Below are 12,245 nucleotides of genomic sequence, written 5' to 3'. Positions count from 1 at the left end.
AACATGTTTCAGCTTGTGTGACCTTCATCAGGGTCATGAGTCCAAAGCTTTACCAGTTGGCAGACAAAGTTTGTGATAGTCTGCACTAGGGTGAGGGAAAAATTAATTCTTAAACAGTTTAATTTGGATGTGGAAGAGTCAACAGCTGTGAATTTAAAAGCAGACTGTACGTTCTTCACAGCTGAACCAGTGGGATAGTGGAGTGTGACGGACGTAAACATGTGCATCGTGTTAACATTCTACCGAGGCTAGCTCTTTAGTTTTCGTTTTGATGAGGATGGCTGAGCATGAGCAACTGCAGATGAATCAGATCTTGTTGATTTTTGGCAATGCTAGGAAATACACTCACTGGCCACTTTATCAGGTGCACCTTGCTAGTACCAGGTGGGACCCCTTTTGCCTTCAGAACTGCCTTAAAGGTAGGGTCTGGAGGATTTTCCAGTTGCTGTTTGTAAACACACATTCAAATTTGGCCCCTCCTATCAGGCTCAGCTCTCCCAGGTGTACAGAGCCCGGAGGTACGGAAGAAGGCTTCACAGAAGAGGTTCAGGCAAGGCTTGCGCTGGTGTACGCTCGGACACGCTCAGGCACGGCACCTGCGCTCTCTCATTGGCTGGGGAAATCTCCGCCCAGAAGCAGTCAGAGCTCACAAAAACATCAAAATACAGTTAAAGGGCAGGAGCTCTGCAAACAGAGTCACCACCACACATGAGTAGAAGCCCATAGGGGATGATTAAGCAGGATTTCATTTGTATATGTCTATATTTTGTTTTGTTTGAAAATCCTCCAGATCCTACCTTTAATTCTTGGTGGCATAGATTCAACAAGGTGCTGGAAACATTCCTCAGAGATTTTGGTCCATATTGGCATGATAGCATCACACAGTTGCTGCAGATTTGTCAGCTGCATATCCATGATGTGAATCTCCCGTTCCACCACATGCCAAAGGTGCTCTATTGGATTGAGATCTGGTGACTGTGGAGGCCACTGGAGTACAGTGAACTCATTGTCATGTTCAAGAAACCAGTTTGAGATGATCTGAGCTTTGTGACATGGCACGTTATCCTGCTGGAAGTAGCCATCAGAAGATGGGTACACTGTGGTCATAAAGGGATGGACACGGTCAGCAACAATACTCAGGTAGGCTGTGGTGTTTAAACCATGCTCAGTTGGTACTAAGGGGCCCAAAGTGTGCCAAGAAAATACCCCCACACCATTACACCACCACCACCAGCCTGAACCGTTGATACAAGGCTGGATGGATCCATGCTTTCATGTTGTTTACACCAAACTCTGACCCTACCATCTGAATGTTACTGGATATTTTCTCTTTTTCAGACCATCCTCTATAAACCCTAGAGATGGTTGTGTGTGAAAACCCCAGTAGATCAGTAGTTTCTGGCACCAATAACCATACCATGTTCAAAGTTACTTAAATACCTTTCTTCCTCATTCTGATGCTCTTTTTGAACTTCAGCAGGTTGTCGCGACCATGTCTACCTGCCTAAATGCATTGAGTTGCTGCCACATGATTGGCTGATGAGCTATTTACGTTAATGAGCAGGTGTACCTAATAAAGTGGCTGGTGAGTGTATGTTGGCAAATGTAACCTTTCAGTTGACGTATGGTCTGCACTCCACCAAGAGACATATTAGTAGCTACCAGAACAGTGGACCAGGATGCAGGTTTCTAGATGTTTCTACACTATAAAAATTTCTCTCTGCAGTAATTACACCAATCTTGTTTTGCAAGTGTGAGACTGTCTTTAAAAGTTACAGACAGATATGGGCAGTGATCAAGAGGATTTATTGACATGCTGTATATCATTATAATTTCCACTATATGCTCTTTCTCTAGTTGTCTTGTGATGTGAAGTTGGACCCTCGCCCTGAATACCACCGCTGCATTCTGACATGGCATCACCAGGAGCCTCTGCCGTGGGCACAGAGCACAGGTACCACAAGCAAAGCCGGTGCATGTTTTTAATATCAGCCAGAAAAGAGAGCTTTCTGTTGACACAAAGAAAAGTTTGGTTAAAAGCCTTAAAGGGACAGTTCACCCCACAGTCAAAAACTACATATTTTCCCTCTTACCTGTAGTGCTGTTTATTAGTCTAGATTGTTTTGGTGTGAGTTGCTGAGTGTTGGAGATATCTGCTGTAGAGATATCTGCCTACACTTGAATATATTGTTAATAAATGGCACTCGGCTTGTGGTGCTCAAAGCGCCAACAAAATACTTTTGAAAAAAAACAGCAATGTCTCTTTCCAGAAATCATGACCAGGTTACTCAAGATAATCCACAGATCTTGTTGTGAGCAGTTTCATGTAGGAACTATTTTCTCTCTGCCAAACTACACCTGCCAACTGTATCACAGCTCGAAGAAAGCGTGCATCTACTAGCTCACCTAGCACCACTGAGCTAGCCTACATTACAGCTCAGCCTTGAAGGACGCCAGTAATGTTTACCCCTCGTGCTGTCATAATTGCGAGCCTCTCGTCCATTTGTAGATGCACACTTCTTTTTCCGCAGTGATTTGGTTGGCAGGTGTGGTTTGGTAGAAAGAAAATAGTTCCTAGATGAAACTGCTCACAACAAGATCTGCGGATTATCTTGAGTAACCAGGTCATGATTTCTGTAAAGAGACATTAGTGTTGCCATCTAGTTCCATCATATTTGAGAGAAGGCAGACATCTCTACGGCCGATATCTCCAACACTCAGCAACATTATTTTCAGTTACTTATTAGGCATGCTTTTGCGAAAACACTGAGCTGCTCAAACGGATAGAAATGGATCCATACGGCTGGTTCATGCTTCATGTGGGGACAGACCATGTGCATTATGTAGCAGGGCACCAAATATCACAGTATTTTTGTTTTTTACACAGTTTTTTAACCTTAGATAAAAGATCAGTTAGTCAGGCTAATGTTGTGGATGTCATGCTCACGACCATAGCATGGTCATCTTCATTTCACTCAGCTGCAACAGCCGATTAAATTTAGGAGAATTTTTACTCAAATACTTCTTTTGAGATTATTTTTCGGCTTTCTTGCCTTGTTTTGATCAGGCAATTTAAGATGGGGAGCCTTTTGTACATGGTGTTCACACTTTATCAGGTGAGCTACAGGATGCCCCTTTAATGCATCTTTCAAGAGCAGGAACAAAACTTTTAAATCATGGCAGTTTTAGCCAAAACCCCAAATATGTCCGTCTCCTATCATAATAATTGATATATACTGACTCCCAGCTCTGCCTCAGTATTCATCCTCGCTGTGCTGCTAGTCTAACTCTTTTTTTCCTAATCCTGTATGGAGTTATTGCAGCGCTTTTATCTAATGTAATTCAAGTTTTTTTTAAAGATTTTTTACGCTGACTCAAGCACTTGGAATCTGTAGTATTTTAATATTATCCAGACAATGAAAAATAAGGCAACATTTAATAGAATTTGTGACCATTTTAATCATTATGATGGGATGAAACTAGGGCTGAGTATTGGCACTTGATACCTTTAAAGCTAAAATAACCCAGCACCAAGCTTTATCGGAACTTCTTCAGTCAAACAATACGTGAATTCGATGCTTTTTGTACCCAAATGTAGCTAGAAATAACCATTTGTATGGCTTGCCAATCACTGCAAGTGATCTTTGTTTTAACCCTATGGGCCCGAACGACGCTTAGTGCGTTCAAATTCACACCTGTTCTTCTCTACTGATTTTCATCCGCGACCATGCGTCATAGCGAGAAGCCACGCATATCACGTGAAACAGCAGAACTGTAGCTTTCCGACAAGGTCAAGCACTTGTTGGTAGTCCAAGGTTTTCACAGCGAAAAAAAATGATAAAATTACACTAAAATGATGTATAAACAGAGCTTTCATACAGCTCTGCACACATAATTCTCTTGGATGGATTACTCGCGCATGCAGGCTCGCACAGAAATGCCACACATATCACATGAAAGTGCAGGAGCAGAGCTTTCCAATGATACCACACACATCATTGTGACATCTCATCATGCTATAAATCCAGATTAATTGTCTACAAAATAAAAACCTGATGAATTTCTTTACAATCCATTATACAGATCTTGTTATCAGTCACTTCATATAGTGAGGAATATCGTATCTTACCACGTCTTAGGCTTGTGTGTGTTTCTCCCTGTCTGTCCACATTTGTAGTCCAGCTTTCAAGATGCAAATATCTCCATATTGTCCAGTTGACACTCCATCAAACTTTGTATGACAAGACCAGCCACTTCACCTTTGCACACCCAGACAACTGCAGCCTAATGCATGCTGACAGGGCCGTAGTCACCATATACATTGAGGGGGACATGTGCCCCCCCACCAATGCCCAAAATGTCTCCCCAATATATTACTGAAACTGAAAAACAAATATTATCTTGGAGGACATCATTGCACTTGGTTGACTATTTTTTTATGATCTTAGATTTAAATATTGCATGTTTCTTTCAGATAAAACATATTTTTGACTTGTGAATGAATCAATGGAATTTCTTGCAATCATGAAAAAATACTGGCAATCATGTCCGCCTGGCACAAACCACATGTTTTAGAAAGCTGTGAAGTGACAGAATGTCCCAGCATCATGGTTCTTATATTGCCAGATTCCAGAGAGTCTCCCCTCTTCATATATGGCAGAATATGTCATTTTCCAACTTGCTATGCTGAGATACATGTAAAAATGTAAGAATTTAGTCACACAGATTTGTTTTTTTCATTGATATAAAATTAATATAAAATACAGGCACATAGGAGGACATGGAAGGATGGCAAATCTGGTTAGCCCAGATTGTCCTGAAAAAAAACAAACAAGATATAGCATGTGTATGTAGCCTTTATGACTGTGATATGAGCTTAAAAGTAAAGGCAGTAAAAATACCCCAAAAACGCCTAGGGCCCATAGGGTTATCCAATGTGTAACTAGTCCACGACCACAGCAGTTACAACCTGTACAGTTGGTGGTGTGGTGAGGTTGAGTGTGGTGTATTTGACGGAGTTGGCAGTTCAACATGCCGAGGTACCATCAAAATGTTTGAAAGTATGGCTAAATTCCCAGTTTCCTTTACGGGTTGGATTCTGATTGAAAGTATTTTGTCGTCTCTGTGCCGCAGGGAACCAGGTGAGCAGCAGGCTGATGAGCATGCGCAGTGCCAACGGGCTCCTGATGCTACCTCCGAAAACAGAGCAATACGTGGAGCTGCACAAGGGCGAGGTGGTCGACGTCATGGTCATCGGCCGGCTATGATGTCACCACAGAGGGACGGAGCGTCGGCGTCATATAGCGAGGGTTGGAATGGGTGGTTCACGGTGCATGTCCACATATCATTGACTATTCTGTAATATGCAACGGCACAGCTAGTTTTTATTGATTTGGATAACATTGAGGTATAGTCAACATCTTGATCACAACCTAGATACATATGAAAAAATTAATTTAAAAAGATTATAGTATTTCAAACAAAGAAAAATATAACTTTTAATGAAAAAAATCTAATTATAAAAAGAGATTTATTCTGTAATATATTATTATGATTATTCTTATTATTATTATCATTATTCTTCTTATTATCATTATTATATTAAGGCAACTTCGTTCCTTTCATTGCAATTGCTTTGTGTGTTCAATGCTAGACCTTATCTATAGCAGTAGCATTTTAATAGACAGCTGTAGGTGCCTGCCAGGACAAAAAAAGAAAATTATTATTTTCTCATCTTTAGTGGAAAAAAAAATAATCTGTTTTTTGAAAATGAAGAAAACATTGAGGAAGACTCCAGATTTCCCACGGTGCTCAGCTAAAAGGAAGAGGGGGCACATCAAGACCACTTCCTCTTTTGAGCGCCCATCAAGGTGACACTTCTGTTTTTCTCTCATTAGTATGCATCATAATGGCTTCACAAAGAGCTTTGCTTGTTGTTTATCTTGTGAGTCTTGTTTATGTGCGCAGTGCCAAATGCCTGGGCAGGGAAGAGGTGATGTGGGGATGGGGAGGTGGGGGGGGCGCACCCCAGTCTGCCCAGACCCTGAAGCTTCCTTATATTCACGGTGACCGGGTGTAAACTCCGTCCCAAACCCCCCCAGGGGCGAGCTTAACCCGGGAAAAATAATCTTTTATTTGATCAACTATTTAAGAATAAAAAAAAAAAAAGAGAAAGAAAAGAAACAGCTTCTTTAAGTGCTGACAGCCTTTTTAACCAACTTCACAAAAAATGTACAGAAAAAAAATAAGAACCATATTGTACAGATATATGTGACCAGCACTCCTAAGGAAATTATTAAGCAATGAGGAGACATTGAACAACGCTGTACTATAACATTTTCTGTAATGATATGAAACTGATGAAAGAGACTAAGATAATAAAAATCCTTGATCATTATGTAAAAAAAAAGTTCTTGTTGGGTTTCCTTTTTTAATAAAATATATCTAAAGAAAAAACAGTGATTTTCTTCTTTGAAACTTTGGCAGGTGGTCATCTGAAGGTCAGAGAGGTGCATGAATTTATGAATGAATGAGTGATGGTCTTACCTTACTGAACAACCGTCAAGGTCCCTGAGCAAAGCACCCCAGTGGATACAGTTTCTAAATGTGAATGTTTACCTACATTAAAGGTCCAGTGTGTAGGATTTAGTGGCATCTAGTGGTGAGTTTGCAGAACGAAAACTTATCTTGAGTGCCAAACCAAAGAGGTTGCAATAACAATGTGACCGTAAGCCGTAAACCCTGTTCTTTTTTCCTAACCCTAACCACGTGCATTAGTTGTTGAAGGAAAAAAACACATCAATTCGTGTTGTTGTACTGACATAGTGCATTTATTTTGAAAGAGACTGTATGTAAATGTTAAATTTCCCATGAAAACTGACAATGCATGTAACAGGCAGAACTTGACACGGCGTCCCAGAATGTCAACAACCAACACACCCAGGGTACCTTGCACGGGTCCATGTCACTGGTCCGACAGCCCATTGGTCCGACATCCCATTAGTCCGACGGTCCGCGGTGCTGAACGGCTCCCACCGGGCATATTTCTACCTTGATGGTGCACCGCAACCGGCTCTGGGTCAGCTGGGAAAGGCTTGAGGCGAAACAGGCTCACAGCTTATGTGTTTACCACTTTCTTTTTCATTTTAATCCACACCATGATCTTTTCCTGACCCTAACCAAGTGGTTTTTGTGCCTAAACCTAACTAGACCCTAACCACAGGGCATCATGATGATTTCGGAACAACGGGACTTCGGAACAATGGGTTTAATATGGTTGGAACAATGGGATGTCGGACCAATGGGCAATTCCCCCTTGCACATCATGTTGACGTGGAAAGTCCATGACCAAAAATCAATATGTGACGAGGTCGGAGTGAGAATGTGTTGACCTTTAACATAAATGTTCTCCGAGATATACTCAGCAAAACTCCCTACTGTGCTGTGGTGGAAAGTAACTAAAAACAAATGCTCAAGAACTGTATTAAGTACAAGTTTGAAGAACCTGTGCTTTCATATTTCCACTTAATGCAACTTTATATGTCTAGTTTTCTACATTTGGAAAGGAAATATTGTACTTTTTGCTCCACTACATGTTTTTGGTAGTTCTTCTTTGCAGAGTTTGCATGCTCTCCCCATGTCAGTTTTGGTTTTCTTCGGGTACTCCGGCTTCCTCCCACAGTCCAAAGACATGCAGGTTAATTGGTGACTCTAAATTGTCCGTAGGTGTGAATGTGAGTGTGAATGGTTGTGTGTCTCTATGTGTCAGCCCTGTGATAGTCTGGTGACTTGTCCAGGGTGTACCCTGCCCCTTGGCAAATGCCAGCTGGGATAGGCTCCAGACCCCTTCGCGACCCCTCACAGGATAAGCAGTTAAAGATAATGGATGGATGGTCCCGATTGCAGCGGATTTCCGTCTGCAGAAATACATGTTTGACCAATGAAATCCTTTGCTCCAACTCATGCCACACTTCCAGCTAGCTTGCTGCCGAAAAGGGGGAATGTCTTATCAATTTGGTTTTTCAACACCCAAGACAACACCTCCAACAGCTTAATAATGGACAATATATGGCTTGAGATTGCTCAGCAGCTGCTAACGTAACATGCTGGTCATAAAACAAGGCTAGCCAATAGCTAGCGTTAGCATCAAATATGTATTGTGTAGTCAACGCCAGCCCCCTCAGACATTCTCTGTAGGGGTAGGTTTTTGTTGTGTGGAGTGGACACCAGCACAAGTTATTGTTTTTACAAAAATGGAACAAGGCAACATGGACAATTCTCACCAAATCGATTGTGCATTAATGTCATCTAGCAAATTAGCTTGCAGATTTTCAATATTCTTGCAACACATTTTGCATCACACTGATGAGAAACCACTTGAAACCAGTGTTTCCCAAGCATTTTCGTCCCGTGACTTCTCACAATAAAGCAGTGTCTAGTTTGGACCCTTGTCATGTTTCAGATTATTCTGTCTACAAGTTGCTGGCAGCTCCACCTTCCCTCTAAACTCCTCACATGGTTTCACTTCAATAAATGTTTGAGCCCGAAAGAGGTCAAAATGATCCAATTCTTTGTTTTAAAAAAAGCAAAAAGTCCAAAAATGAAGATAAATTTGTTGCAGAACTAATTATTTTTCTCTGTTCTCCTATTACTCTTCTTGTGACCCCTCAGATTTATTTTGTGACCCTTTGAAGGGGGCCCGACCCCTAGATTGAGAACCACTGGACCATAAAATACCACTTACACATTCATTCAGTATCAACAATGTAATAAAATATCAGTCACAGGGACCATTTTTCCTGTAGTGCTTTAACTTGATGTTTTTGGTATATTTAGCTGATGCAGTAATGCTTTTAATAACCACTGTTTCTCAGATAGAAACAGCTGCACAGGAGCAAAGCACTGCAAAGCAAAATGGGTTTTAACTGTCTGTCTTTCCAGGGAGGTAAGTATTTAAGAATCGGGGACTGGCAGCGGAGAGCCTAATGAAGAAAAGAGGTTAAGTACAGAGGTGTCAGAAAGGATTAACCTAATAGAAAATACAGCAGGAAAAAGGCAGCTTCAGGCTTTGGTGTAGATATTTCTGAGGCTGCATGAGATTAGACAGTTTCTGTTCTGCTCTGCGAGGTGAAATGACAGCAGATCCCATTAGTTGGTGATGATTAATAGGCCTGTGACAAGAACTTAGTTAAATTCATCTGCGAGAATGGGTGGAGTGTAAGGCGATCAGCGTGAAGATGATTGTAGAATATAACGGCAGAATTCATCAGACCCTCAGGTGCAGTAAGTGTTTATTTATTAGAGGATACACTGACAACGTAACAAGATTTATTAAGTATGTTATCTCTGAGCTGCTCCATGAGCTTCTAATTTTCAGCAACTTGAAAAGACACTTCATCTTCTGAGGCCATTGGGATGAAAAAAGCAGATGGCATTTTTTCAGTACAGTATACACACATTATACAGGTACTGAATATTCATTAATTGAAGAGTTTGACTTTAATCTGCATTATGTGTGCAATCATTTGTACAGAAAAGCACTTACTCCTTGCAGTACTCATTGTTAGCCTATGTTAGAATTTTGAATGAATGATTTTTATTTCAGTTACATCCATCTATAAAAATAAAAATTATTTAACACAACTTTTCTCACACTTGATAACCGAAATAGGAATAGGCTGAGGCTTTTTACTCCATTGCATTTCAGAAGGAAATACTGTACTTTATTTTGTACTTTGCTTCGTTTATGGGAACCATTCAGGAGTTGGTGGAGACCAAAAACAGAGCTAAAGAGTGTCAACATTGGACTTACATTCACCAGGCAGCCAGAAACAGGACTCCATATAAATGATGGCATTGCTCCATATCTGCTTAATGTTTAAATAAGAAACTGTTTTCTAGAAAATTTGTCGTATCACCTTGAACTTTGATGTGTAATTTGTCAATGCTATGTTAACAACTCGTTCTGCTGCCCCAAACTGGCCCCAAAAAAGTCAGTTATTGCATATATTCATACACTTTAAGTTCTGTGTGAGCCTGTTCTATTCCAGGTCGTCTTTGAAGCTGAATGATATTTCACAAAATTAATATTTAAACAGAAAAGTCTGTGGTTGTGGTGGCTGTAGCCGCCCATTCTGTCACTTCTTAAAATTATTTTGTATTATTATTATTTGCCCAAAATTCAGCTTGACATATTTGGTAAGTATCTTTGTAATCTTCTGGAAGTCCTGTGGGTTTAATTTGATAAAAGAATGACAATTAACATTCTGCATAATGAGTAGATTTACTTTTAAGAAATTACGTACATTTTCTTGATAATACTTCCGTAGCCTGCTTTTACTTCAGTCAGTACTTCGACTTAAGTAAGATGTACTTTTCTTACTTAGAAAGAAACTTCACCCAAATTTACAATTCATACATGTTATTTCTATGGTGTAAGACAGCCCTAAATTATAAGTAAACACGAACAACTCTCTCCTAAATCCCAAAACTGGAGTGCTAGAGTCATTTCCTACATTATACTTAAAAAAAATTCCTCACACTGTCTCACACAAAGATAAATGTTTATTAAAGATAGTTTTGGCAAGTAGCAGGAAAGCCAGGACTTGTGAATGGTTCCAAGTTGATCCTTTAACATTGGCCCAATGGCTGGGGATTATAGATGAAATATACTGTATTTAAAGACTTACTTTTATTTTAAGGCTTGAGCCAGAAAAATGTAGAAAATATTGGGAGAAATTGATTGTGTATAAACACCATTGAGAAAACTGTGACAGTGTGTGCCAGGATGTAAGTGAAACATGTACTGTGATTTGACTTTGTAACACCCATGAGAACCTCATGTTCTCTGTGTCTTACATTTAAAAAAAAAAAGAGTCTGGAGCTGCTGCATAGACAATGAATGGTGACAGATGTTCTAGATGACACTGAGAGCAGCCAGAACAATCCACAACTAGTTATATCCATTTGGCAAATACTGTACTTTATACTCCACTTAGTGACAGCCTAGGTTACTAGTACTTTGCAGGTTCAGATAATATAATCAATTAAAAAATGAACATGCTGAAAACTAACATTCAGCCACATTGGTACTTTGGCAATATTTGGTTGCTCTGAAAGGACAAGGGCCCTTCCCTTCTATCAAAAGCAGGCTAAAATGGAACAGAGTAGCTTAAGTAAAAGGGATTCACAGAATGATTTTCTGAAGGTGTGGAAGCTGTTTTTGATCCTGCTTGATGAAACCCAACTGTATAACTCATGAGTTTTGCTGCTATGCTCCATTTTTATTCTGTGCAACCTCTGCCTTATACTGTACACTGATATTCTGATAGGTTCCCTTCCATGTGTGTTTCCCTCTGTTCTTTTTTGTTTATTTGTTTTGTTTATCTTTTGTTCACATCATTGACCATCCTGGCTAAAGCGACAACCTCCTCTTTTATCATTATTGCTACCAACTGACAGCTTTGGTCTGCAGTTCTGGTCACGAAACCCCCGTCTTCCCCTTTGTTATTTTCTTTGAATGGTCCCGGGTGCTTTATGTCCACTGTGTCTGTTTGTTTAGTTCAGTTATTGTTGTTATGTTATCAGTATTATTATTATTATTATTATTATTATTATTATTATGTAGTTATTTATTTTATGTTACTTTATCCGTCATCTTGTTGATTTTATTAAATATGTTGTTATTTTCTCTATTTCTGCCTGTAAGGTGACCTTGAGTGTCCTGAAAGACGCCTATAAATAAAATGTATTATCATTTAAAAAAAGAACAATAATCCAAATAAATAAATAAATAAATATGCTGCATTATTAAAGACTAAGATACCTGGCAGTATATAAAGTAATTACAACAACTCTCATTGTACATTGAAGTGTTGCTTATACATTAATGCACTAGTAACCATAGTCCAATAATAACTATTATTCTGAAATGGGCTATTATATAATGTATAGGTGACTTTGAATGCATGAATGGCTTTATTCCGAGCCAAAAATAATTTAAAAAAAAAAAAAAAAAAAGACAATGAGTTGGTAAACCCAATTTCTTTAGAGTCCAAGTGCCAACCAGTGCCAATTAAATTTTGTAATTCTACTTAATTTAGATTTGTGTTAGTGCTTTTACACTGTATTTTTATATTGTGGTATTTTAATTTTTACTAGTATTATTTGGGGGTCGTGGTCATGACGTGTGTGACAGGGTGGGGGCGCTGTGGAGCCGCAGTGTTGCCAGGGAGACGACTCAAAAC

The 12,245-nt window shown here is 39.6% G+C and overlaps 1 protein-coding gene across 9 annotated transcripts in view; it reads left to right on the top strand.

Annotated features, from left to right (window-relative positions):
* Nucleotides 1–6,364, top strand: part of gphnb (gephyrin b) — a 163,364-nt gene extending 157,000 nt beyond the window's left edge. For all 9 annotated transcript variants that reach the window (XM_049590266.1, XM_049590269.1, XM_049590267.1 and 6 more), the window contains 2 exons: nt 1,858–1,954; nt 5,134–6,364. In XM_049590266.1, the coding sequence (XP_049446223.1) occupies nt 1,858–1,954; nt 5,134–5,267 (231 nt within the window). In that variant the 3' untranslated portion in view covers nt 5,268–6,364. The remainder of the gene's footprint in view (nt 1–1,857; nt 1,955–5,133) is intronic.
* The last annotated feature ends 5,881 nt before the right edge of the window (nt 6,365–12,245 follow it).

Source organism: Epinephelus fuscoguttatus, linkage group LG11, assembly GCF_011397635.1.
Source record: "Epinephelus fuscoguttatus linkage group LG11, E.fuscoguttatus.final_Chr_v1".
NCBI lineage: Eukaryota > Metazoa > Chordata > Actinopteri > Perciformes > Serranidae > Epinephelus > Epinephelus fuscoguttatus.
Note: the sequence above shows the minus strand (reverse complement) of the source record. Positions and strands in the feature narration are given on the sequence as shown.